This window comes from Colletotrichum navitas (assembly GCF_030913465.1).
Source record: "Colletotrichum navitas strain CBS 125086 chromosome Unknown LY79scaffold_54, whole genome shotgun sequence".
NCBI lineage: Eukaryota > Fungi > Ascomycota > Sordariomycetes > Glomerellales > Glomerellaceae > Colletotrichum > Colletotrichum navitas.
Window position 1 is genome coordinate 1 of NW_026850600.1, and position 25,638 is coordinate 25,638.

The 25,638-nt window shown below is 56.0% G+C and overlaps 10 protein-coding genes across 10 annotated transcripts; 5 read left to right on the forward strand and 5 right to left on the reverse strand.

Annotated features, from left to right (window-relative positions):
* Positions 1–815: 815 nt before the first annotated feature.
* LY79DRAFT_592105 (NmrA-like family protein) lies at positions 816–1,726 on the reverse strand (the record flags this gene model as incomplete). Its single annotated transcript, XM_060561374.1, is given in 2 exon segments — positions 816–999; positions 1,011–1,726. The coding sequence occupies 2 exon segments, from the start codon at positions 1,724–1,726 to the stop codon at positions 816–818; spliced, it is 900 nt and encodes a 299-aa protein (XP_060411501.1).
* Positions 1,727–2,010: 284 nt separating this feature from the next.
* On the forward strand, positions 2,011–3,639 carry LY79DRAFT_661094 (metallo-beta-lactamase superfamily protein). The gene is made up of 2 exons (XM_060562787.1): positions 2,011–2,112; positions 2,175–3,639. Exon 2 carries the CDS (start codon positions 2,327–2,329, stop codon positions 3,248–3,250), a length of 924 nt encoding a protein of 307 aa, XP_060411502.1. The 5' UTR covers positions 2,011–2,112; positions 2,175–2,326; the 3' UTR covers positions 3,251–3,639.
* A 189-nt stretch (positions 3,640–3,828) lies between these two features.
* Positions 3,829–4,386, forward strand: LY79DRAFT_520586 (uncharacterized protein; the record flags this gene model as incomplete). Its single annotated transcript, XM_060555258.1, has 3 exons — positions 3,829–3,972; positions 4,033–4,135; positions 4,205–4,386. The coding sequence occupies 3 exons, from the start codon at positions 3,829–3,831 to the stop codon at positions 4,384–4,386; spliced, it is 429 nt and encodes a 142-aa protein (XP_060411503.1).
* A 329-nt stretch (positions 4,387–4,715) lies between these two features.
* LY79DRAFT_671709 (40S ribosomal protein S12) lies at positions 4,716–5,840 on the reverse strand (the record flags this gene model as incomplete). Its single annotated transcript, XM_060563948.1, has 3 exons — positions 4,716–4,840; positions 4,901–5,219; positions 5,835–5,840. The coding sequence occupies 3 exons, from the start codon at positions 5,838–5,840 to the stop codon at positions 4,716–4,718; spliced, it is 450 nt and encodes a 149-aa protein (XP_060411504.1).
* A 235-nt stretch (positions 5,841–6,075) lies between these two features.
* On the forward strand, positions 6,076–6,884 carry LY79DRAFT_301280 (ribosomal protein S8). The gene is made up of 2 exons (XM_060552280.1): positions 6,076–6,311; positions 6,545–6,884. Exons 1-2 carry the CDS (start codon positions 6,179–6,181, stop codon positions 6,802–6,804), a joined length of 393 nt encoding a protein of 130 aa, XP_060411505.1. The 5' UTR covers positions 6,076–6,178; the 3' UTR covers positions 6,805–6,884.
* Positions 6,885–11,383: 4,499 nt separating this feature from the next.
* LY79DRAFT_592109 (catalase) lies at positions 11,384–13,876 on the forward strand (the record flags this gene model as incomplete). Its single annotated transcript, XM_060561375.1, has 7 exons — positions 11,384–11,668; positions 11,732–11,934; positions 12,002–12,097; positions 12,161–12,305; positions 12,355–12,717; positions 12,774–12,981; positions 13,029–13,876. The coding sequence occupies 7 exons, from the start codon at positions 11,384–11,386 to the stop codon at positions 13,874–13,876; spliced, it is 2,148 nt and encodes a 715-aa protein (XP_060411506.1).
* Positions 13,877–14,988: 1,112 nt separating this feature from the next.
* LY79DRAFT_671712 (phospholipid-translocating P-type ATPase) lies at positions 14,989–19,186 on the reverse strand (the record flags this gene model as incomplete). The annotated part of the gene is made up of 3 exons (XM_060563949.1): positions 14,989–15,169; positions 15,226–15,893; positions 15,944–19,186. The coding sequence occupies 3 exons, from the start codon at positions 19,184–19,186 to the stop codon at positions 14,989–14,991; spliced, it is 4,092 nt and encodes a 1,363-aa protein (XP_060411507.1).
* Positions 19,187–21,279: 2,093 nt separating this feature from the next.
* Positions 21,280–21,636, forward strand: LY79DRAFT_520575 (microtubule-associated protein; the record flags this gene model as incomplete). The annotated part of the gene is made up of 1 exon (XM_060555255.1): positions 21,280–21,636. One exon carries the CDS (start codon positions 21,280–21,282, stop codon positions 21,634–21,636), a length of 357 nt encoding a protein of 118 aa, XP_060411508.1.
* A 404-nt stretch (positions 21,637–22,040) lies between these two features.
* LY79DRAFT_561225 (Alpha/Beta hydrolase protein) lies at positions 22,041–23,446 on the reverse strand. The gene has a single exon (XM_060558386.1). It carries the CDS (start codon positions 23,218–23,220, stop codon positions 22,189–22,191), a length of 1,032 nt encoding a protein of 343 aa, XP_060411509.1. The 5' UTR covers positions 23,221–23,446; the 3' UTR covers positions 22,041–22,188.
* Positions 23,447–24,318: 872 nt separating this feature from the next.
* On the reverse strand, positions 24,319–25,344 carry LY79DRAFT_520612 (pinin/SDK/memA/ protein conserved region-domain-containing protein; the record flags this gene model as incomplete). The annotated part of the gene is made up of 3 exons (XM_060555263.1): positions 24,319–24,648; positions 24,698–24,766; positions 24,826–25,344. 3 exons carry the CDS (start codon positions 25,342–25,344, stop codon positions 24,319–24,321), a joined length of 918 nt encoding a protein of 305 aa, XP_060411510.1.
* Positions 25,345–25,638: the final 294 nt, after the last annotated feature.

The window sequence follows — 25,638 nt, forward strand, 5'->3', positions numbered from 1 at the left end:
ATGGCCCATCACTTGTCGCATTCCCTTTCGAAAGAGAAGTATACGGAGTAAGTCTAGAGATGTTTGTCGCTGTATCATTCGCCAGGTGTGCCACTAGATAAGGCCCCCAAGAGATCACCAGCTTCGTAGGTAGAGAAGGGAGTATAATAGAAACGCATCATACCACTCCCCAGTCTTGGGAGACCTTAGCCGGCTCCGTAGTGCTGTACCCGTCGACATGGAAAGTACCTAACAGCGCAATGCCAACGGCTTAGATCCCTGCCCGCCTGAGGCGACTCAAGAACTTGTCGTTCTTCAATTCTGCCATGTCCAGTCCAAACAGAGCCGCGTATATTGGTGCTAGATGGTGTGGACCACAAGGTCAGGAATCCCCGGTAGCTCTGCGCTTTTCGAGAAATTTTCCAGGTATCATTCGAATGGCTGCGCCTACAGACTAATTCCGGAGACGCGAGGATAAGGAGCGGGTAACTGGGCGTTGGTAGCGTGTGGATCCTCTGTGCGGTCGGTAGTAGAAAGATCGAGCCAGTCATCAAGGCCGGCATCCACCAGTGCAGGCTTTATAAGGGCTGCTTCCTGCCGGAAGATAGAAGGTTGCGTAATTGTGCTCGTCTGCGATTCGGCCTATGCTCTCACCAAATGGACGGGCTATGGACTTTCGTCGGTTCTGATATCTCTGTCAGAAAACCGAGAAAAGGACACAAGTAAATTACCAATAGGTGCTTCTGATTAAGTCTCTTCAAGGTCTGCACTAGGCTGACCTACCCTCATCTACATGACTGATCCATATCATAATTCTAGTCCGTATGCGGTTCATCTCAGTTCTTTCCGCGTATGTAATTGCCGATAAACTCGTCCAGATCCTCCTGCGGCAAGGCCAGTCTCTCATTCCAAAGTCCCTTCGTGGTCGAGAAGTAAGCCAACCCCCCCTTTCCGTACAAGGCTCCGGCAATCATCGCTAGGATGCCGAGCGGCTGGCCCTGCTCCAGCTGTGCAGCCCCCCTTGCCACAACTCCTCCACGGAACCCTGAGAGACGGCGAACTTGTCGCCCGTCGCCTTCTCCAGAGCCGCCAGAACCTTGTTCTGCGTGGCTGTGAAGCTGTTCACGTAGACGTGTTGGTTTCGTGTGAGGTCCGGCCTCTTCAAGGTCTTGGCGATGGCCTTGCCGACCTGGTCCAGGTTCGTGGCGTCAAAGGGGATATCGCCGCCGTCGAAGATGGTGACGGTCCGGGCGGTCACGTTCAAGCCCCCGAAGCCTGGTAAGTTCAGCCCCCAGTCGAAAATGGCCCCCGTGACGATGGCCGTCCACGATATCTTGTCCTGCCGCTCCTTGAGGTACTTGACCACCTCGATCTTGTCAGCGAGGGCCGGAACGTACTTGGGCGCGGTGCCGTCCGCGGTGTCGATCCCGTACTCGGAGGGCACGAAGACCTTGACCCTCGCCGCGATGGCCGCATCGACCAGGGTCTTTTGGAGCATCAGAGCGTCGGACTGAGAACTGGTGACTGCGCTGACGACAGCATCCTGGTTCCTGAAGGCTTCGAGAAGGGACGCCTCGGAGAAGTCGGTCGTGAGATGCCTCACGCCTTCAGGCAAGGTGGCCGAGGACGACTGTCGAGTCAGTCCAGTGACCTGGAAGTTTTCTTCGAGCAGAGCCTTGACTGTTGGTCCGCCGACACTTCCACTCGCCCCAACGACTAACACATTCTTGATATGAGACAGGGCCATGATCTGCTTTGGTGGTGGTTGGAGTGACGTTTGGATTTTGCTATGATTGTTCGTGAGGTTATCTTTTACACAAAAACCACATATTCATTCCTACCGGTCACCTTTACTTATATTCTATGCCTTGGTGAGAGATCGCATGGCAATGAAGCCATCGCAAGTGCACCTTTGTAAGCAGCGTTGCTGACTATGGGAAGTTTTTATGGATTAGTGAACATTTCCTATCGCAGAAGTTGCTTAGTGATGCCGCACCCATACCTGGCCAAGCGCTGTCATCTCCTGCAACCGTTCTGTCAGTTGATCTGTTCTCGCATTGTAGCAAATTGGCTATCTTACTCTCGGCATTACGCCATGTTCCCGGACACGTTGATAGATATTACAGACTGCAGGTAGAATACATCCAGTCCTACGGTAATGTAATCATGATTACTGATATGGACGACTATACCAGGCTACGTCCGACACGGCATCAAATCCATGATGCATCCTCGGGTGATATAGACACAGGTAGCCTACTGTGATTTTGCAATCAACTATGATCTCATCATCTGCTCTTTCAACTCGGACACCTATAACATCAAAGCTACCAATACAGTCGCAGACATGGCAATTCAGGTCGCGGTCTATTTATGTCGTCCAATCCCAACCGGCCTCGTCTCGCCCGACCCATCGTCCAAAGACTCGGGCTACTGGTCACCGCTCTGCTGCACGCTGATATACACCCCTACCACCGCCGTTCTGGTAGACTGTCCTCCGAGCGTGGATGCGACAAATGAGCTGGCATCGTGGGTTCGATCTACGCTGCCACCTGGCTGTGTCCTGAAGCACTTCGTCGCATCGCATGCACACGGAGATCACTTTTTTGGATTCCCTGTCCTGAAGACCACCTTCCCAAACGTCTCGGCCACCGGAACCAAGAGCGTTGTCGAGGGTATTGCGCAGCAATACTCTGCCCAAACCTACAAAGAGATTTGGGAGGGGACTTTCCCTCCCAGCAAAACAGCAGGCACTGGCATGCCCGAGGCGAAGGCCGAGTTCGTGTCCCTGCCACCGTCTAACGAAATCGACCTGGACGGCCACCTCGTCAAGGCCTACGACGTGCCGCACGGAGATACGCATGCCAACTCCTACCTCCACGTGCCCGACCTAGGGCTCGTTGTCGCGAGTGACATTGTATACAACGGCGACTGTCACCAGTGGCTCGGCGAGGCGGACACGCAAGAAAAACGGAATGGATGGATGGAGGCAGTGGCGCAGATCGAGGCGCTGAAGCCGCGGATGGTCGTCCCCGGGCATACGTTCGAGCCCATGTCGGAGCCAGATGAGGCGGTTGCGATGTCGATGCTGAAAGGCACGAAGGACTACGTCAAGGGTTTCGAGGAGGAACTGGAGAAGGCAGGAAGCAAGGACGAGTTGTTCAATGCAATGAGGACTCGCTTCTCGAGATGGAACCTGTGGATCCTGAGCGCGGGATGTCGCGCTGGGATCCTATTCAAGCAGTCTACAAGTGCCGCAGGGCGCGGGTAGTTGGCCACGCATTATCTTGGTAGGCCTGAGGTTTTCTCCTCTTCCTTCCTAAGACGTCCAAGTGATGAGAAAGAAGCTAGGCCCTCACATTTTTTTGTTCGAGAAACAACACAATAGCAAACTCTCCTGTTCCGCAGTCTCAGTCGGAAGAATAATTTCTCTTGGGGATGGAGTGCCATGTTGTCCAAGAAAAGACACAGGTGACGAGTAAGACTCCGAGACAGGCGCCGGCGACTGTAGTCAATAGAGGTAACTGGTCCCTTTCTGATGTGACGGCGCGCTGTATGAGAGCAGGATTGGTGCAAATTGTAGGGTGTTTTGGTAAGCGGCGTAACAATACAGCTTCACGAACTCCTTTTTGCTGATAAATCAGTGTTGCGTGCAAGACGTTTAGACGACAGCGGCGGCCGAGGTGCTGAGGTCAGGTCTCCCGCACTTCATTGGTCGCGCGCCCCTCCGCCGCTGGCAGGGTCCCCGTTGGTGGGGTGCTCGGAGAGTGTTTGCGCAGGAGCAAACCCCCCACCATCACCTACGAGCTCATTTTTCATCACATCATCCCCGAAATCCGCGCAGCCAAGATGGGCAAGAACGACAAGAAGCCTGCAGACAAGAAGGACGCCGGTAAGTCCGCCGGTGGCAAGAAGGGCGGTAAGGGCGAGGGCGATGACAAGGGCGGCAAGGCGGCCAAGGGCGCTCAGTCCATCAACGTCCGGCACATCCTGGTGAGGATAGCATCTTTACTGAAGACTTGGCGAGGAAGCAGTCTGACAAGCGTTTCCCAGTGCGAGAAGCATGCGAAGAAGGAGGAGGCCCTGGCCAAGCTGAGAGACGGAACCAAATTCGATGAGGTTGCGAGAGAGTTCTCCGAGGACAAAGCGAGGCAAGGTGAGCGTCAACAGGGAACCAACTCATTGGATGATGAGGGCACGGCACGGCATGCTGATGGTCGCACAGGCGGCTCCCTTGGCTGGAAGACGAAGGGCAGCCTAGACCCCAAGTTCGAGGATGTTGCCTTTGCCCTGAGCACGAGCACGACTGCGAGTCCGGTTTACGGCGAGGCCAAGACTGAGTTTGGTTACCACATCATCATGGTGAGTGTCGGCGACAACCGCCGTGGGCCCCACAACGCACACTAACCCGAGCCTAGGTCGAGGGAAGGAAATGAGGGGAGACGACGATTCCGGTCTCGTCCATAGCATCATCAAGTCACATATTCGCGTGCCAGCGGTTGAAAATGGTTCAAGAGTGCCCAATGCCGTTTCTCTTTTATTTGCCATCGTGTAAGATAACCCGACTTCCAGAGGGAGTCCTCCATTTTTTTGTTTCCAGATGCCAGCTGAAGAAGTTAGAGTACAACCGAAAGATTCGTTCGTAAGCGGCGGTTCCAAATAAATTCCCCGCCAACCCTCTATTTCCTTCTCCCCTCAAGTGACGCCCAAATTCAAATCATGAAGCATTCCCAAATTTACTGCTCGGTCTGGAAGTAGTTGAGGAGGATGGAGCGCTCCTGGGACTCTTCACCCCAGTCCTTGACGACGACGCAAGAGCAGTTGACGACCTTGCGGGCGTTGCCCTCACGGTCGAGAACGCCTGTCTGTGGTTAGCCGTTGTCCACCGGCCTCTCAGCAATACGCCCTGGTTGGTACTCACAGAGACCAGCCCACTCGCCGAGCTGCTTGCCGTCGGGCACCTTGATCAGGGGGATCTTGTGCTCGGAGCAGAGGGCGATGACGAGCTTCTTATAGGCCTCCTCCTCGCACGCCTCGTTGAGGACACACATGTGGGCCTGGCGGCGGTCGAGAGCCTTGGAGGCTTCGCGGAGACCGCGGGCGAGACCGTCGTGCATGAGAGCGAGCTTCAGGACACCCTTGAGGGCGTCAAGAACGGACATCTGGCCCTTGGAGCCAGCATCGGCGGAAACCTCGACCTCCTCGGCCACCTCGGGGGCGTTGTTCTCTTCTACGTCCGACTGTGGGGAGCGCGCAGTTAGCGATGCTGGTTCTCGAAGGCCCAAGGCGTCGTGTGCCTGTCCCCTTCATAGAGGGAGGGGAGGGGGGGAGGTCCAATTGGCCCTATTGCGCGCTCTCGCAAAATTTCGCGCCGCCCGCCATCTCCAAAATGGATTGGGGGGATTTAGGCGGGCAACAGAGAAATCCGGCTCGGCTGGGGATGTCGCAAGAGTGCACGACGCAAACTCACCATCTTGAAAGTTTTGCGGTCAAGTTCCTGTCGGTTCGATCCTCGAAGAGTGGTGTTGTGTAGTTATATGGGTAGTGTAGAATAAAGTGAACTTTTTTTGTCGCGGTAAGGCGAAAGACAGAGGTTCCGTCGTTTGTGTGCCAGAGATCATTGGCTGGAGGGTGGGGTCGACAGGGCAAATTTCGGCACGCGCACGGACCACCCACAAGGTCCGAATTTGATTTTCGGCCACATTTTTCCGCATCGACGGCATAGAAAAAAATATTTGCCTGCTCTCGTTCTCCCAGTTTCACTCCCTCACCGACAAGCTTGCCAATCCACCCTTCACCGGCACCGTTCATTCCACGAGGTAAGTGGGAAAGAAAGACAAAAAAACCATGCGCACCATCATGGTAGCTTGATCCAAGCAGGAACTCTTGCCCTTTCCTTGATGCCGGAGGAGAGCAATCAGACGAGTCGCGTGCGCAATGCCGAGAATGCGACTACCTTGTTCCGATCTCGATGTTGCCGACCGGGCGACCGTGCTGCTCTACGCCGCCGTCGACAATGATCTCTGATACGCTCTCCTCTTCAGCAACGAGCTGGCAGAACCCTCCTCTTGGTCGATGCTCGCCTGGGAGGGCACTCTCCACGCTCACTAGGCCTCGGGAGGCTAACATGCACCACTTTCTTCTGGCAGATACCTCATTTCCAGAGACTTGAGAATCTCCGCATTCACCAACCGTCAAGATGGTCCGCACTTCCGTCCTCCACGATGCCCTCAAGAGCATGAACAACGCCGAGAAGGCCGGCAAGCGCCAGGTCCTTATCCGCCCTAGCTCCAAGGTCATCATCAAGTTCCTCAGCGTCATGCAGCGTCACGGTATGTAGAAGCATCTGCCACACCCCTTTACTTCTTCTTTTCTTTGGTGGACACCTGGGGGGAATGTACATTCGGCATGATAACTAGGGCGAACGTCTCTCTCTTCCCCACGACTCAGCCCCTATAAATTGCCGATAGATCAAACTGCGGAGGTCTTACAACTTTTTCGGATTACAATTTGTGATGTCTAAGCTTTAAACCGCCGCAACAGCATGCTGATAAGTTTTATTCAGGCTACATCGGCGAGTACGAGTACATTGACGACCACCGCTCTGGCAAGATCGTCGTCCAGCTCAACGGCCGTCTCAACAAGTGCGGTGTCATCTCTCCCCGCTACAACGTCCGCCTCGCCGACCTCGAGAAGTGGGTTGTCAAGCTGCTCCCTGCCCGTCAGTTCGGCTACGTCGTTCTCACCACTTCCGCCGGTATCATGGACCACGAGGAGGCTCGCCGCAAGCACGTGGCCGGCAAGGTCATTGGTTTCTTCTACTAAGCGAGGGAGTCGGAACCCAAAAAAAAAAAAAAAAAGTCTTTTTTTTTACATGGAAAAAAAGGGTCATGGGGCATTTGGAGTTTGAGGGGGCTAATTGGGGTAGCCGTGGCCGATACCAGTGGGATGCCATTGAGCTAGGATCTCATTTACACCAAAAGCAATGAATGAACTTAAGCAAGACCCCGCCAATACGATCCAGTCTCCCATGTATCAACTCTGTTTCTGTACTGTTCGGATATCGTGTGACTGTCAAGTGTGCCAGCCATCATTGGCAAACCAACATTCTCCGAGGAGATGCCAACTGCTCTGCGCAGGCCGACCAAGCTGGAGTCTCCTCTCAGCGCTTCGGCAGGCTGATGCGGAGACGTCACTAACATAGTGGGTAGGCGAGCACGCCGAGTCCTCAGTTTGTGTAATTAGGTTCATCGACTCGGCGCTATCATCAGTGGCGTTGCTATCGCTGTCGAAGCGGAGCGACGTGGTCTACAAATGGCCCCATCTCGTCACGAAGCGGCTCTCGAGACGCACCCTCGTCTGTTAAGCCGCAGCCAACTCACACCGACGGTTGAGAAGCACGAATGTGATTCCTGCCAGTGTCGTTGAGACGATACGGTTCGCGCCTGAACAAGGGGGTTGGGCTCGAGCCTATTTGTTACAAACAAAATGGCTTCGGTGCGGATGGGTAGCAAGCAAGCTAAGCCACACAACTGGCCTCGCGATAAAATAGTCTCGATGCCATCTTAAGACAGTTTCGACGGCGAAACATATCACGAACCATCGGAGCCTGGCCACAGAAGTAAATTCTGGACTCCCGAGATGCATGTGATGCGATGGCGTGATGTCTGCTGCGGCGGGCCAGCCATAGCTCACTGTGATGGATCGAATGCTGTCCGACTCTACTGACGAGATCGGTGGCATGCTATCACACCCGTTGAAACCGTTTATAGCTTCCGGTGAAGACACCGACGACGGATTGTAATGGTATCTGCCAGGCCTGGCTTAATCTGGATACCACCCGCACGTGCAGCCCAGCCATGTCTAGTTGGACCATGCAGCTAATGGAAACACCTCAATGGCTTCGACCCCGACAGGCTGTCCCGGAAGGTCTCGCTTCTGTACAGGACCCACAAATCGGCCGCGACTCGTCACAGATTCGGAGCAGAGGCCCACTGGCAAGGCAAGGCGAACCGGGGTCTCGCCCGACGTCAGCATTTCCTCATCGCTTACATTTGACAAAAAGGGCCCAGGTAGAGCGGTCAGCAGTTTCTCCCTCTTTATCGGCTTGGCAAATCGCCGCGAGGTTTGCTTTTTGCGAAATTGGCACCTCTTGACACACCGGGCGGACGCGAGCGGTCTCGATTCAAGGTGGAAGAAGCAATTCCGGAGGAGATGGTGACCTGTTTCCCCGCCATTCCGTAATGTTTGGGGGGTGGAAGCCGGCACTCGGGTGGCAGAAAACAGAACACTTTTTGGTGGTGGGTGTGTAAATAAGATGTACCGTTTTTTGTCACCCGAGTGGCCGGCTGGATCGAGGAGGTCGGGCCAGGCGAACCTTGGCTTGGCTCGTCAGGCGGCATCACACGTCTATAAATAAGACCAGAGGAGGGGATATATCCAGAGTTACATTCAATTACGATGCGATTACATGCATGCTGGCAATTGCGATTGCTGCCAGTGCACAAATCATGTCGTTTGCTGTTCCGGCATCCGCGATTGGCAGGCCGTACATAATTGGGCGGCCGCCTGTCGTCCTTAGTAGGTGCAAGCAAGGAAGCGCTGGTCAATCACTCGATATTCGACGATATATCCGAGACGGCTGTAGTGTACGTACACAGTAGGTACCGTGATAGTTTATTTATGCGAACTATCCGTATCCGTAGACCACATTATACTTCCAGCCCCTCAGCGAACCGCTGGGCTGCAGCAGCCGCCCCCCTCGCAACTTTGCTCAGATTCGTTTCCTTTCGTCCTAACCTCCAAGGCGTTTGGACGGCTTGTGATGGACCCCGCTTCCAACGTTATCTGGATTACTGCAGCACACTAGGCTGTCTAGAACAACTCGAGCCGGGATTCGCCCTGGGGAGGAAGAGGTTGTTAGCAACAGGGTTATCGTGTACGTTACCTACTTCCCTTATGTGCACTAAAACAACCACGGCGCGCAAGCAAAACCACATTGTTTGCGCCTGTTGGTACACAGAGTGAGCGGCTTCAACGTCCATGTCTCATATCCCGCCTCTCCTCCCGCCGCCGCCGCCCGGAGAAGCGCCGACCCGTCCCTTTGTGTCAGAACGAGAAGGCGCTCCCTGGTCGTTTGCCTCCTGCCCGTTGATAAGAAACGAAAAGAATCCTCCGGCATTGTCCTCATGCCATGCAAGGTATCATTCTGATACGTACATTGATCCTGGGGCCCGCGACCGTCTATCTAGCCTAGGCGAACCCCAACCCCGGGACACTCGTCAAGGAGCGGGAACTGTTGGGTGCAAGGCTGCGTTGTAACCATCCCGTTGTCACACCCGGCCCCCGACCACGGACCTTCGCTTCGACTGATATGATTTGTATTACCGTGGTGTACCAAGTACAGGGCCCATTTCTTCCTTTCCTCTGGCTGATCACCGATGGCGCGGCCCCACAGGAACAGCCCCACCCGATGACGCCGATAGCTTGGCATTATCGAGCCCTCATCAACCTCAACCTCTCACTCAGGCACACTCGCGCTCTTTTCCTCTCTCAACCCAAGCGCCGGAGATTGGGTCTACATCCGGGATGTGCAACTCTCTGCCGCATTCGCCTGCATCTGAGCCGACCCCGACCCATCAGAAACGCTCTTCTCGGGGAGGGCTCTTCGGAGAGGGGGACGTGCCATCTGAGCACAGATCGCCCGGTCTTGACCCAGAACGAGGTCTCTCAATCACAACTGAATTCGATAGCCACGACTTTTTCTCGTCTTGAACGTGAGAGGGAGTGTGGGAAAGCAACGCCGGGAACCCCGCCAAGGCTTGCTGCTCAAGGTTTGATGCCGCCGAACGCATGTAACCGTGATATGCTGGATGCCCAGCCTCTCTCTCTCTCTCTCACTACCTGCCCCCCGTTTTCCACCCCCCCCCCCCCCCCCCCCCCCTTTGCCTGTCGCACAAATCCCACGAGACAGCGCGATCGCTCGCGTGGTCTGCATTTGCCTCGCATCGGGGTTACTGGGCCAAAAAGAAGAAAAAAAAGGAAAAAGAAACACAAAGGAAAGAAAGAAAGAAAGAAATAGCAGGGAAAGCAAAAAAAAAAAAAAAAAAAAAAAAAAAAAAAAAAAAAAAAAAAAGAAACGAGATGATGCCCTTGAAAGAAGCGCCACGCTCTTTTTGGGGCACACAGACGTCTCATAAGCTTGGGGAGATGACATCAATTGCTTTCTTAGACAGCAGTAGATGTCGCTGGCTGCGATCTCCACAGCCACGTCTACTTTATGCTCTGCAAATGCATATTGCTCACTGACTGATTTAGCTAGGCCCGTCCAGTTGCTGTAGCTCCACCCCATACCACGGACCGACCTCTGGCACATTTTAACCTCCTCCAGCTCATGTAGCTATCTAGATCGTTTCACATCGTGGGCGACGGTAAAAGAAGAAGAAAACACAAAAATGGGTGGGCTGAGTCAAAGGACGTTATCCGATATCTCAACCTCTACTCAGTACCTACACTGCTGAGGTAGCTATCCACACTCTACCTTGCTTTGTCACATGGTTGCTTGGACATTGCAGATTGTTTCATCCTATTTTATCAAAGCTAGACTTATGCTCGTGAGGAAAATGAGATCTTAGTAACTTTGGGTTGCTGGCTGACATCCCGTCGCACAAAAGAAGTATACTTGTCGTCCTCAACCTTCAGGCACAGAATGCAGCCAAGTCGAGCGCCCCAGCGTACAGCATCGGACTCTCGGGAGTGGCGGACGTCGCATGGATAAATCAAACGACGAGTTGTCTAATCTGACAACGTTTGTACCCACACCCTCTTACCTACTGTTTCTAGCGGTACTCCTGCTCCAACCCTCACCCACTATCCTTGCGGAAAGAAAAAGGGGGGGGGGAGGGCGCAACCTCCGTGCCTGGTAGGTTTACCTGTTGACCAATGCAACGCGTTTGCGAGCAGAAGGTGATGCGATGCGCAGTGCTCGTCTCCGGTATGTGGATGCGGTTCTGCTCTGGGGAGAAAGTACTATTGTGCTTCGGCCGGATGAAGCACTCCTGCCCCTGGTCGTCATCCAGAAATGGTTATCCTTGAGCCTGTGCACAGATACGCGTAGCTTTTTCTTTCTGATCCAGGCCTTTGCAGGGACCGTCGTCTCTTTTCGTCCCAGATCTGTAGGTAGCTCGGCTGGAGCTCCGCCAGCCACGCAAACCTCTGATGCACATAAGTAGCCTCCCGTCTCTTGGGTCTTCCCTTTCACAACGGCCCTCGGTCATCCTCCTTCCCTACCTATCCAAAGCCAAGGCAGAAGGATAAAGCTTGCTCGGTCTACCTAGTCCCATAACGCCTGGCAAGAGATACATTCCAAGAAGTCAACACGGCATTGCCGATAGCTCGTTGCAATATGCATACGACCCTCCTGCTGGCCGGTCTCGGCCTGGCAACCCTTTCTTCTGCGAATTGTCCCTTTGCAGATCCCTCCAACATCAGAGCCCGAGCCGAAGGTGGCGGCTCCCGCTCGCATGTCGTGGGCAACGAAGTTGACGACATTTTGGGCGACCCGTTCCTCACATCCGACGTCGGCGGTCCCATAGGGGACCAGGTGAGCTTGAAGGCCGGCGTCCGAGGTTCGACTCTGCTCGAGGACTTCATCTTCCGCCAGAAGATTACCCATTTCGACCACGAGAGAGTACGTCGCGGGATACCCTCGCTCCGTTGACCATCCATCCTGATTGACCCTCTTTGCCCCTAGGTCCCTGAGCGAGCCGTCCATGCCCGAGGCGCCGGTGCCTACGGCACCTTTACGAGCTACGGCGACTTCAGCAACCTCACTGCCGCTTCATTTCTGAGTGCCGCGGGCAAGAACACGTCCACCTTTGTGCGTTTTTCTACCGTTGCTGGTTCCAGAGGAAGCGCCGATACGGCGAGAGATGTGCATGGCTTCGCCACCAGATTGTGGGTATCTACCTGCGTGAGGTGCTGTAGCATGGACTGACGTTGACGACGATGACGATGACGACAGCTTCACCGACCAGGGAAACTTTGACATCGTTGGAAACAACATTCCCGTCTTTTTCATCCAGGACGCTATCCAGTTCCCAGACTTGGTACACGCAGTGTAAGAGCTTACACGCCCCGCCTCGCCCAGCCTAGACGTTAGCTCACAACACGACTCCCATAGGAAACCGCGCGGCGACAATGAGATCCCCCAGGCCGCCACGGCCCACGACTCTGCGTGGGACTTCTTCAGCTCTCAGACCAGCTCCCTCCACACCTTGTTCTGGGCGATGGCCGGCTACGGCATCCCGAGGAGCTATCGACACATGGTGGGTGCACTCCTCGCTCACTTCACCCAACATTGGCTAACGCTGTCAGGACGGCTTCGGCGTGCACACCTTCCGCATGGTAACGAACGACGGCAAATCCAAGCTCATCAAGTGGCACTGGAAGACGCTGCAGGGCAAGGCCAGCTTGGTCTGGGAGGAGGCCCAAATCGTTTCTGGGAAGAACGCCGACTTCCACCGTCAGGATCTCTTTGACGCCATTGCATCGGGTAATGGCCCCGAGTGGGAGCTCGCAGTTCAGGTTCTTGACGAGTCGGACGCTCTCAAGTTCGGTTTCGACCTCTTGGACCCCACCAAGATTGTGCCCGTGGAGATCGCGCCCCTTCAGAAGCTCGGCAAGATGAAGCTGGACGCCAACCCTGTCAACTACTTTGCCGAGACTGAGCAAATTATGGTACGTCGCTCTGCTCCCCCGAGGCCTCAGATGCAACCGCAGCTGACCCGTGGTAGTTCCAACCCGGACACATCGTTAGGGGCATCGACTTCACCGAGGACCCCCTGCTACAGGGCCGCATCTTCTCGTACCTAGACACTCAGATCAACCGTCACGGCGGGCCCAACTTTGAGCAGCTGCCGATCAACCGCCCGGTCACCCCCATCCACAACAACAACCGAGACGGCGCCGCCCAGAACTTCATCCATCGCAACCGGAACTCCTGTCAGTGGCCGTTCCAAGCTTCCACCGGGCCCTGCTAACCGGGACAGACTTTCCAAACGCCCTGAACAAGGGCCTACCTAAACAGGCGAACCAGGCCCAAGGCAACGGTTTCTTCACGACGCCAGGGCGCGGCGTCGGCGGCACCCTGGTCCGCGAGATCTCGGGCACTTTCTCGGACCACTGGTCCCAGCCGCGTCTCTTCTACAACTCCCTGACACCCATCGAGCAGCAGTTCCTCGTCAATGCCATCCGCTTCGAGACCAGCCACATCGAATCGGACGATGTCAAGAAAAACGTGGTCGCCCAGCTCAACAAGGTCTCCAACGAGGTTGCGGGCCGCGTTGCCGACGCCCTGGGTCTCGAAAAGCCGAAGCCCGACCCGCAGTTCTACCACAACAACACCACCAAAGGCATCTCCATCTTCGGCGAGAGGCTGCCCACCATCGCCACTCTGAGGGTCGGCGTGCTAGCGAGTCTGGCGGCCGACGGCTCCGTGGCTCAGGGCAAGGTGTTGAAGGACGCTTTTGCCGCCAGCGGCGTCCCAGTGACCGTCATCGGCGAGAGGTTGGGCAACGGCGTCGACATGACATACTCCCAGGCAGACGCCACCGCGTTCGACGGCGTCATCGTCGCCAATGGCGCGCAGGGCCTGTTTGACGGAACCATCAAGCCATCTGCGCTGTACCCGGCAGGCCGCCCGGCGCAGCTGGTTATCGACTCGTATAGATGGGGCAAGCCCGTCGGCAGTGTCGGCAAGCCCCTGTCCGATTCGGCCGCGCTCGGGGTCAGGCCCGGCGGAGGCGTCTTTTCGTCCCCAGACGTCAACACAGTGGTGGCCGGTTTCAAGGATGGCCTGGCTACGTTCAGATTCACCGACCGCTTCGCGATGGACTAGGAGTGCTTCACGTAAGCGGTGGATGTTGTTTCTCTTCGTGTCCATAGTTCATGCCAACGCCCGCACCCCCCCTCTCCCCCTCCTCCCAGGTCGGTCAAAAAAGACGAGCGGTCAGAGGATGAGTTTTTAGTTATCAATATGACAGCTTTATTTCTCTTGTTTTGTCTTACTGCTCGGCAAGTAAGCGCCACGTGAGTTTGTTCCGAGCTGTCGGTTTGTTGTTTCGAAACGTACGGGCTTCGTCGTATACATGCGCGCGCCCACTTACACATCAACACCGAGGCAATGGTCGAGACAGAGGTGCGGGAGATGCTGCCAAGTCAATTCGTCATCTGCGGTGCATGCTACCAAAAAGAACGCCCGCCGCCCCACTGCCACCATCCTAGGTAGGTAGACAAGTAGAAAACAAGAAGAAAAAAAAAGCAGAGAGGTATTTGGGAAAAAGGGAGGAGGGTTGGGGTTCAAACACAAACGTTCTTTTTCTTCTTCATTCCACCTACGTTTAACACTGGGTTGTTGTCTGCATGCCCCTGTTCTCGGACCTGCCGCAGTTGTGACTGTTCTCCTGTCCGTCGCCACACGTCGTTTCCTCTCTCTCTGCGTCTCTCGACGCATACCCAAATAACGCTACTCCCTACAGCCTGATCGTCCAATGTGCTTTCAGAGCGTATCGTTCAGGGGGGTGAACCGTCGAGGGGGGGGGGGGGGATTGAACCACACGAAAGAATTGAAAAGGTGAAGAAGAAAGCCAGCATAGAGTTGTACAACAGACAAGCCATTCTCATGGCTCTGTAAACGCCAGTTCATTGAGAAATATCCCCTCCCCGGATGACGGGGAAGGTCCCCGACCATGCATATAATAATAGTAAAGGTGAAAAAGAAAAAAAAAAAGACAAAAACTTTACATCGTGCTGTCGTCGCTGCCGTTGGCATTACCATTGCGTTTGGGGATAAGCCCTTCCCAAGAACCAAAATCAACGCAGCCGGCCCTCCTCCTTTCGAGTCGTAATCATCATAGGCTTCGCGTTCCCTCTTGCCATGCCCTGGCTGGCACGCGGCGGTAGGTGACAGCAGCAGTGGTATAAAACAAAGAGTAAAGGGGAGCGGCACAGCTATCTGCTTAGAGGTCTCGAGCTGGCCATCTCGCCGTACCGCCCACGGTGTTGGGTAGTGTCGTATGCCTGAAGCACCCTTGTCTGGCTCTCGTCTGCCTGGGAGAACGCGTAGCCGCGCTGCTTGCGCATGCGCTGGACTTGGCGCACCTTGCGAATCGCCTTTTGGAATTGCTCCATTCTGGAATGTGTTAGCGGGTTACTGCGAGGAAGATGACAGGGCGGGCATCTGCATACCTTGGTCTGTAATCTTGAATGTTGTACTTCTGGATCTCCTGAATGTGGTGGTACGTCTGCGGCATGTACATGCGTTTGGCGAACTTCCATGCAATGTCTCGCAGGAGACACATGACCGCCAGCGAGATCGTCTGCAACCAGAAAACGGGGCTGCTGTACAATTTGGGGATAACACCGTGGTACTCGGCCGAGAAGGGAATCATGGGCGCGACGGTACCGTAAAGGGCGATGAAGCCCCACCAGAAGAGCATACTGCCGGGAATGGCGATGACGTGGTACTTGGTCCAGTTGTTCGTGATCAGGGCCGCCTTGCCAAGGACGGTGAGAAGGACAGCAGCGTAGAGCGCCGTGCCCCAAACCCAGTGGCCGGCGATTTCCCCGTCGCCCAGGATCAGGTCGCCGTGCCAGATGAGCTCCGAGAAGACGTAGAGGATGATGGAGTGGTAGACGGCGTTGGCAACCCACTCGGCGAAAATCTTGAGCTTGAAGAACTGATTCTGCTGGCCCATGGTGTACAGCTGCGGGTAGCGGTCGAGAAGCCTTGCCGAGATGAACTGGTCGAGGATGCCCAGGGCGAGGGGAGGCAAAACGGTGTAAAAGACGTTGTAGAAGGACAGCGTCCATGACTCGTAAATGACCGCCCCAGAGAAGACGTTTTGGAAGGTGTACTGGTCGAGTTAGCAACACGAACTGCGTGGCAAGACCCTAGCAGACTTACCCAGAACTGCGTCATGTACAACGTGATGTTCTTGTAGAAGGAGAAGAGAATGGTCTTGGCAACGCGCTGGTAGCTCCAAGCGCCGTGCACCAATAGCAGCTTCCTGAGATACCGGAACTGGCCGATGGAGACGTCGGCGCTTCGGGCGGCCTGAAGACCCTCCATGCCGCTGATGCCGACACCGATGTGGGCGGCCTGAATCATGGAGACGTCGTTCGCGCCGTCACCGATGGCGAGCAAAATGGACTCCTTCTGGTACTTCTTGACCAGCTTGACGACGAGAGCCTTCTGCAGGGGGGAGACACGGCAGCAGATGACGGCCTTGCACATGATGGCCAGGTCGAGGAACTGCTTTTCGAGGTCCTTTTCCAAGGCGTAGGTCAGGGACTTGCCATCGATGATGAGAGCCAGGGTTTCCGTTTCGATCGTGCCGTCGCCTTGAGTCCGTATGGCGTCGAGTTTCTTCTGGATGTTGTCGCGCGTCGCTTCCGCGCTCTCCTCGTTGACAATCAGAAGCATCATATCTTCGCTCAGCAGCTTGCAGCTCATGCCGATGTTGATGGCGGTCTCTTGGCGATCACCCGTCAACACCCACACCTTGATGCTTGCCTGCTGGAGAGTATGTATGGTCTCTGGAACACCGTCCTGGAGACGGTCCTCGATGGCGGTCGCTCCGAGAAGGTAGAAGTCGCGCTCAATGATCTCGGCGGCCTTGTCCAGCTCCTCTCCACGGGTGCCGCCAACGGTGGTGCTGGCCTTTTCGAAGATCTGGAACCATTCCTGAAACTCTTGTTCGGGAACTTCGCGCATCGCGAGGCAGAGCGTGCGGAGCCCCTCGGAGGCGTACTCTTCCAGGTGGCGCAGGGTGGCTTCGACGTGCGGGTTCTGGTCGTTCAGGCGCTCAAGGATGACAGTATCGGCACCCTTGCAGTAGACGCGGACTTTACCATCGGGGCATCGGTAGATGGTCGACATACGCTTCCTGGTAGAGTTGAATTCACATACGGCCAGGAGCTCGTACTCGAGCTCGCGTCCTCCTGCCTCGATGAACACGGACCTCGGTTTGCGATCGGTGAAGACGTAGCCGAGCTGGGCGGCGCCCTCGACAAGGGCACCTTCATCGGGCGAGGCAGCTTGGTACTTGATCTTGCCGCCCTTCTCATCGCTTCTCTCGGGAATGACGGTGTGGCAGGTAGCCAGCAGGGCCAGGAAGTGGTCGATTACGGGAGCCGTCTCGTGGCTCTTGAGGTTCTCGGCCAGTCGCTTGTAGTCGTGAATTCCAACCTCTACGCCGTCCTGGATGGTCGCCCTGAGGTCCTCCGGCACGTCCTCGGCATACTGGATGCCGCCGATCGAGGCCTGCTTGAACTCCATCATGTTGCAGGTCAAGGTGCCAGTCTTGTCGGAAAAGACATATTCGACCATACCGAGCTCCTCCACCAAACTGGACGTTCTGCAGTTGGCCGGGGTATCCGTCCGGTCATAGTAGATGTCGAGATCGTCGTTGATGAGAATGCCGTGCCAGTACTTGACCATTTCCAGGGTGACGAAGAGCGAGATGGGCACAAGCGACGAGAAGAGAACCCAGTACGTGACCATGTCTTTGAAGAAGGTCCTGATGATGTTGTTGGCAGAACCGGTCGAGTCGAGTAGCAGGTACGAAATGGCGTCACCCTCAACCTTGCGCTGAACAAGATCACCTACCGTACAGATGACGCTCAGGACAAGGAGGATGCCGACGAGGACCAGAACCAGGACGTTCAGCTTCTTTTCGACCTTTGTGCGCTTGATGGGCGTGGCAGTGGCGTTTCGCATGAGCTTTGTCTCGTGTCCGGTGAAGACGACCGCACCGTGGATCCACGGAGTGTTGCGCAGGGTAGCACCACGAAGCAGGAGCTGCTCGGGGTTCAAGGCCACTTCCTTCTCGCCCCCTCCTGCCTGCATCGTCAAGGTGGCCTCGTACGTGTAGAGACTGCTGTTGGGCTGTTCGGACTTGATTCTGCCGCCGAGCCTGCTTATGTCGCTGGAGCTGACCATCGTGCAGGTCTCTGGCAAGGCCTGCTTGATCTTCAAATTGGTCTCTCCGTCGAGGTTGGCTGTTTCGATGTAGCACAGGCCTTCGGGCTCGGAACTCGCGAGGAGCACCAGGTCGGCCGGGAAGGGCTCCTCGGATTCGACGCGGACGATGTCTCCGACGGAGACGTTGATCCATTTCGTCTCCTGGAATGTGGTGCCGCGCAGGACGCGGGCCTTGGACGTATTCAGCTGGTGGTCGGCCTGCTTTCTGCGGTAGTCCTCCACCAGCTCCTTTCCTGCGGAGACCAGCATCACAATGAAGAGCGGGATAATCGTGGTGTATCTGTTGGTAGGCGAGAGGTTGGGGATTTGTTGCAGCGCCGCCGTGAATAAGAAAAAGACATTGGCAAACTTTGAAAACTGCTCAAAGAGAAATTTCGGGAGGAAGGTTGCAACGTTGTACTTGGCCGTCGAGACGTGGTTATCGACGTACTTGTTCGCCGCGTTCGCCGGCGGGTTGTTCAGGTGGATTATTCGCGGGCCTAGAGTCGAGGGGTCCGGCTTGCTTCGACCGAAGCCAAATTTGAAGTTGCCCATGTCCATCTTCCTGCTCTGTTTCGCATGCGCGCCGACGCCCGGGTCTGCGCATCCGTTGCCGCCCGCCTCCGTCAAGGGCAAGTCCATCTCCGAATACCCTTCGCCCATGCCCATTTTGTTCTTCATGCGGCCAAAGAAGCCCCCGCCCAGGCTGAGAACGCTATTACGGTTCCGGGCATTTTCCCTTCCTGACGAGTCTCTCACATTGTTGGCGCTTCCCGCAGCACCTCCCTGCTGGTAATATGATTCGCCCTCGGCCGAGTAGTCGTCGAAGTCGTCGGCGTACCGTTGGTAATTGTTCAGTTCTGATGTTTGGCTGTAGTGTCTCTGCATGTAGGGGCCGGAGGATGAATTGCCGCCGGGCGACGTGGGACCTCCAGGTAGCGGCCTCGGTGCTGAAGATTGCTGAGGGTGGTTGCCGCCTCCTGCTCCTCTTCCACCACCGCCGCCGCCGCCAACGAAATCGTCATAAGAGACGGAGGGACGCCCTTGGTCGTAGCGCGACAGGTCGTCGTCGGTTACGGCGGATCGCTGTCCACCGTTGTAGACGGGTTGGTCGTTGTCGAGATCTAGAAGCAGGTCATTATTGGAAGGACCTCCAGGAGGGCCTCCCGTCAGACGTCCAGCCATGCCAGGGGGAGGACACGGGGTGCGTGTTGCTCGACGATCAATGTGCAAGTCTCGAAATGGCCAGCATGCGAAGTCGGGGCGGTTGGATCAAAGTCGTACTATTTCCAGGCACATGAATGAGTGATGGAATCGAAAAGGGGGGCGAGGTTAAGTTTTTTTTTTTTTTTTTTTTTTTTTTTGGAAGCCGGCCAGGTCGAAAGTATGAGATTCGGAACGACGGCAGCAGTATGACGACGACAGCAACGACAATCGACAGTGGAAGCGACGCCGCAGCTGGGCGTTTGGTGTGGGATTTGAGGTGGTGGTTTTGGATAAATAGAAATAAAATAAAAAAAAAGAAGCGACCCGGCAATCCGTATTCGTTGCAGCACAGCCTCCTTCTGGCGGAGGATTAGGATTACAAGGTGGTAGAGTAGACCTTGCGCTACGTCAACGGGGGTACCAGATGGGTGAGGTTGATTGACGCTGTATTCGTAAGGCAGAGGCAGTCAGGTATCCGCAGATTCGAGCAGGAAATGCAGTCAAAGGGCGAAGCAACGCAGTCGCTATGATTGGTGTGGTGTGCAGCGGTCTCTAAAGCAGAGACAAAGGTTGAAGGTGGTGCCTTTCGAGACCACATGGGCCAAGAGCTGAGGTGATGTGAGGTGTCGTCCGGCGAAAGGGTAGGATCTGCGGAACGTCGTGTTTGAGGTGCTGGCAGTGCTCGAAGGGGGGACAGCACAAGGGAGCGACGAGACGACTGCGACGGCGAGCCAAGGTGGCCAGTAATCGCAGTGAGCAGCAAGCAGACTGAGGCCGGCATTCGTACCCCGGGCACACTACTTAGGTACCTAGGTACCTGTGCTGGGGTACGCGAGGTGAGAGTGGGCCCGTCCCACGTCTGGTCCCGGCTGGCATGGCTGCTGCTGGTTTGTTATACTGTGCAATCTTGCGAGCCTTCGCTCTTGCAACTTTGCCAGGCAGTTGTGCCTGGGCATGCGGGTGGGAGTGGAGTGCCAGCCCCGCCGGGGGAGGGAGGCATGGGGCTTGTTGTTGCTATTCGCGTTTTAGTGGCCGATGCTCCCGGGGCACGACACCAGCTGCGCTGTGCTGCGCTGTGCTGCGCTGCATCTCATCTCATCCGCGTCTATTCTCCCCCCCATTTGGTCTTGGGTATGCTGGTTGGCGGGCTGCGTCGTCCTCCAGCCACAGTAGCTAGTTTAGGTTGCGACTTACAGGGCAATGCGAGGATGGATTGTGACAAGCTGCATCAATCGCCCAGTATCGTGGACAGACGCACGAGATCTCGGGACCCGTCACTGTCACTGTTGACTACCTTGACAACGCCACTACACGTAAACTAGGTAGGTAGTGCATACTACGCTAGGTACTCTGGGTCCGCCTCTGCTTGTCAGCAAAAGCGCTCAGACGTGAGCCGATACGGGGACGTCCCAATACTGTATCCACAACCATCCCATCAGAACCCCTACTAGTTATCGTCACAGAAGGTATTAAGCATCATCTCCCGCTCGAATTTTCCCTCAGTTGCTCCCCCCCGATCGTCTGTTATTACCTGTGGATACACCACTCTCGGCCATCCGGATTGTACAGACAAACTGTACGTAGTACGGCCGCCCTGGCATTCTCCCGTGGCACTAAAGAAACTTGGTCGGGGGTCCTGGCTCGTCCATGCACAGCGAGGAAACACGCAAGAAAAGGAGGGCCCCTATTGTGGCTACCGCCAGTGAGCCGGACAGCCTGTCGTCGTCCCCGGCGAGGCGCTAGGTCCGCCCTGAAATCCAGGTCGTCGGACCCACAAGGGGAAACTGAAGCAAAAGGAAGGCAAAACGGGCCGGTGCGAAGGTTTTGTGGCACTTTGGCTTACTAACCTCTCCAGCCCTGCGGTGTTGCGTCACTCTCTTCAGCTCTCCTGCAAGCCACAGCCATCCTCCCTCAGCCTTAACCCCCGACGCCGCCAGCCATACGCGACTCGATCCCATCTCCCGCTGCCGCCGCCTCTTCGACCGCCATCGCATCCTTCCGCACCGTCATCCCCTCAAGGACGACGACGACGCATCCTGCCCCCCCTTACGCCACACCTCGAACCGTCCACGATGGTCTGCACAAAATGCCAGAAGCTCGGCAAGGGCGCAACGGCTCTCGCCACGCCCTCCGTCAAGAAAAAGGCCGAAATCTACCACGGATCCTCGTCCGCTTCGGCGTCCTCCTCCAAGCCGACGATGGGGTCCACCGGCATCGGCAAGAGCAAGCTTCTCTCCAAGGCTGCCAAGAACCCCTACGCCCAGTACTCGAGCGCCTGCTCAAAGTGCAAGACAAAGGTTTCCCAGGGCCACGCCCTTTGCCAGTCTTGCGCCTACAGGGCCGACTCGTGCGCGTCGTGCGGGAAGCCCAACAAGAAGGCCAAGGGCGCGGCGCCCTCAGTCGCTGGCCCAAAGTTTACGCTCAAGTGAAGGGTGCGAGAGATGCATGGACTACCGAAACAACCCGCCATCAGCGCCGCGCCGATGGTGGTGGGTCAACGATGCCTACCCAACGTATTTAGTCAGTTTTGATGGATAACATGACATAGTGAACAACCTTTTGAGGACGTACAGGCCCGGTATCAAGCAGACAGCCGGTTAGCAACCCACCTTAGAAGCCGAGCAAGAGGTCGCAGAGCACTATATATCAGGACGACGCACGAGAAGCAAGATTGGGCTACGAAGGCCACAAATAGTCAGAGCCTAGGGCTCGCGCTCGAGGTCGGTTGAACGTCCGAGAACTAGTGCATCACACGCCGTACCATCAAACCACTGTGAGCTCCTTAAGTAGTTGAAAACGAGAGAAGTATAGATCACGAAGAGAGACAGCCATGATTGGCAACGCTATTCATCATTTGTTCGCTATGTTTCATCCCCTTCCCCATGTGATCCCTTCATTCTCGTCTGTCATTGAAAACCGTAAAACGTCCGTCGAAATGCCATCTCGCGACTCGGGCCGCGTCCTCTCGAAAGCCCCAGAACTCACAGCGACGCCGTCGGCGTCTTCTCGACCTTGGTCTCGAGCCACTGCTTGATCTGCTTGTTCACCTCCCCTGGCGTCTCCCACAGCGCCCAGTGCGACGCCGTCACCTCGCCGCGCGTCAGGTCCGTAAAGTGCTTGTCCATGCCCGCCGATATGGACGGCGGCAGCGCCGCGTCCTTGCTGGCGGAGATGAACAGGCTCGGCGGCGTCACCTTGTACTCGCCGCCCTCAGCCGCCATCTTCTCCGCCAGCGGCAGCTCGTCATCGTAGTTGATCTTGCGCGTACGGTACCAGTTCAGCGGCCCGCGCAGGCCGCTCTTCTGGTAGTTCTCCGAGTAGTAGTCGACCTCCTCCTCCGACAGCAGGGGCGTGGGGCCGATCTTGTCGAGGTTCTCAAAGATGACGCCGCGCTGTGTGTCGAAGGCGAGCTCGCCGTTGGGGCCCCGGCCGCCGTAGATGCCCCTGAGGAACTGGCGGATGTCCTCGGGCTTCGTCAGCTTCTCCTCGACCTCGGCGCTGCGCAGCTGCAGCTGGTATCTGAAGTTGGTCAAGTGCCCGGCGGCGATGAGGTCGGCGAGGTCGAACCAGGCGGCCGTCGGCGCGTTGTACGGCGTGCAGACGCTGAAGACGCCCTTGATGAGGTCCGGGTGCCACATGGCGACGCGCCAGACGAGCGCACCGCCCCAGTCGTGGCCGCCGAGAACGATCTGCTCGCCGGGCGCAACATGCTCGGACAGCGCCTTGATGTCGTCCGACATGTTTTTGAGGGACCACTCCTCGAGCTTCTCAGGCGACGACGTGTGGCCGTAGCCCAGGCCGTCAGGCGCGACCACCTGGTAGCCCAGCGAGAGGAAAAAGGGGATCTGGTAGCGCCAGCCGAATGAGATATCGGGCCAGCCGTGGATGAGAACGACGGTGCCCTTGGGGGTGCCCTCGGGCTTGCTGTAAAGGTAGGAGTAGGTCTTGCCCCTGACCTCGGCCTCCTTGCGCTCGACGCGCGGGTCGTTGGGGGCAATCTTATCGACAGCCATGGCGTAGGTGTGTGAGCGTTTTTGTGTGATGTGTCTGTCAAAGGCAACAACGCGAGGCGGCTAGCTCAGCTAGAAGGGCAGCAACGAGCTTAAATATACGAGGCATATACATGTGTATTATGGATTGGCAACATTATTTATGCCAAGCAGGAACCCTTGTTCCTGGCGCCAACTCAAACGGAGGCGAGGAGAAGTCCGAAGCAAGCGTTACAGCGGGGATAATGATGCAGCTGGATGAAGAAATTATCGCTAAGCCCAGTTATTTACATACGATGTAGTCATTGGAACCGGCCGGCTCCCGGAGCCATTGGAAGCTCCGTAAGCTTCCACTCGGCTCGCCTCTGCTTATCATCTTGCAGACCCATAATAGATGCCATTCGAGCGTTGAGCGGTGTACCGAGCCTCGGCATAGTCGTGCTAGGTTCGGGCGACACCACATTCTTCTTTTGAATTACCATGGACCAGTGGACCGTTGCGCTGAGAAGAGGGGCAGCACTTGGCCGAGTGACGGAGTCGAGCCGCAAGCATTGGCGAACAACATGGCCAGGAACCCACCCGCGCGGGGCCCTGCTCGTAGTCCCTGGATGAAATCGTCTTAGCGCCCCGTCGGCGTTGTGAGATGCCTCGGTCCAGGCACCACCGTTGCGTCCTGCAAAGAAAAAAAAAGAAAAGAAAAGAAAAATAAGGGGTTAGGCAAGCTGCTGATCCCAAACTGTAACTGAATTGCTGTAAACCTTGAAAGCGAACGGGTTTTGTCAATTCAAAAGCATGAGATGGGGCTCTCAAGGAACAGTCCCACCAGATAGAGCACTGGTACGTCACTGCCATGTCCGGCCTCAATCACCATCGGCTGGAAATGGTGCGAAATCGGTCTTTGGTTTCAAATGTATGGAATTTGTCGTAGATATACCCCGCAAGTAAATGCCGCTTTGAACTCCGTTTGGTATCATGCCCCCAACTTTTGATCAACTCTCGCCACATTGAAGAACACCACCCGCCTGTGTCGCCAACGACCGGCAGTCATAAGCATATAAACGGCGATCAACTTGGCCGCACGAGGAAGCGAATAAAAGAGCACGTCGAAGCCCGTGTCCAGTATCAGTAAATAACCATGTCCTCAGCATCCTCAACAACATCGCCAGATTCGTCATGCTGATGGCTTGGAGAAAGGACATCATGCGTGACCGCCGTGATTTCCGGAGCAGCTCCTGCGGGGGGTTCTGAGTGTGTCTTCGCCAGGTCTTCAATGTTTGTAGGCGCGGGCAGGTCATCTCTCGTGGGCAGCCTGCTCTGGCCGTAACGCCGTTCGTGCTCGTCCTTGCGCTCTCTGAAAGCCTCCGTCTCCCTTGCCACGGTCGCCTTGGCCTCTCGAATCTGGGCGTCGATCTCATCCTCTTGCTCTTTTGTAAACTTCCACGGTCGGTAGTACTAAAAGCTGTTAGCCTGCGATATCGTGTTCGCGAGCTGAAGATCTTACAATTGGTGGCCATGCCTTTGTTCTGAGAGAATGCGCCATCGCGACCATACCCGCATGCCGGCTTTTCATCTAGGGAGAAGGACATCAGCTGCTGTATCAGGTTTGCAAGAGGGGGAACCACAACGTACAGCCTTCTCGTCAAACTTGATCTGCTCCTGCCATCTCGCCTCGGTTATCCTCGCGAGCTTCTCCGTTCTCCGCTTCTCGTCCTCCGCCCGTTGCTTTTGCGCCTTCTCATGCTGTCGCTGCTCTATTTCCCTGCGTTTCTTGTGTTGGGAGCCGCTGTTGGTCTGGCTCAAGGTGCTGAGAAGACCTCCGAACAACCGCTTGCCCCGCTTCTTCTCCTCGTCTTTTGATAAGGACGTGCGCCGAGTTGTGCTGGCGCCTGCATCCCCATCCCGTGGCCTCGGGTCTATCGTCGATGGGTCCTGTGCGGGTGGGTCACAGTGGTCGCCTTCTTCAATCCTCGGTCGCTTCGACAAACCCTCATCGCCGTTCGAGGCTACTGATGCTTTTCGCTTCTGCGTGACCTCTGCCTCGGAGATCGTTGGTTCCGATTGGATGGCGTTGGCAGGCGCCCTAGATTCTGTAAGCTTCTCGCCTGACCCAAGGGAGCCATGCGCGCCATACTCTGTGACCGTGACCATTCTTTCTTGTCGCGCAAAGCCGTATGTTCGACTAGTAATGCGATCAGATCGAATGAAGCAGCGAGGACATGAGGTTCGGATTCGACAGGTAAAAGGAATGAGTGCTAGAGCCTAGCTAGAGCTCAAAAAAGCTCCCGGTTCGAGCTCCAAGGCTGAGGTTTGTCAGCGAGGCTCAGCCACTCAGAGACGGGGTCCCGCTAGGTATCCCCGCTTCGGCCGGATCAGGCAAGGGTCCGCACCAATGATGGAAAGAGAAGCTTGGAGAAGTTGTGGCAAGGCTGACCGGCGCGTACT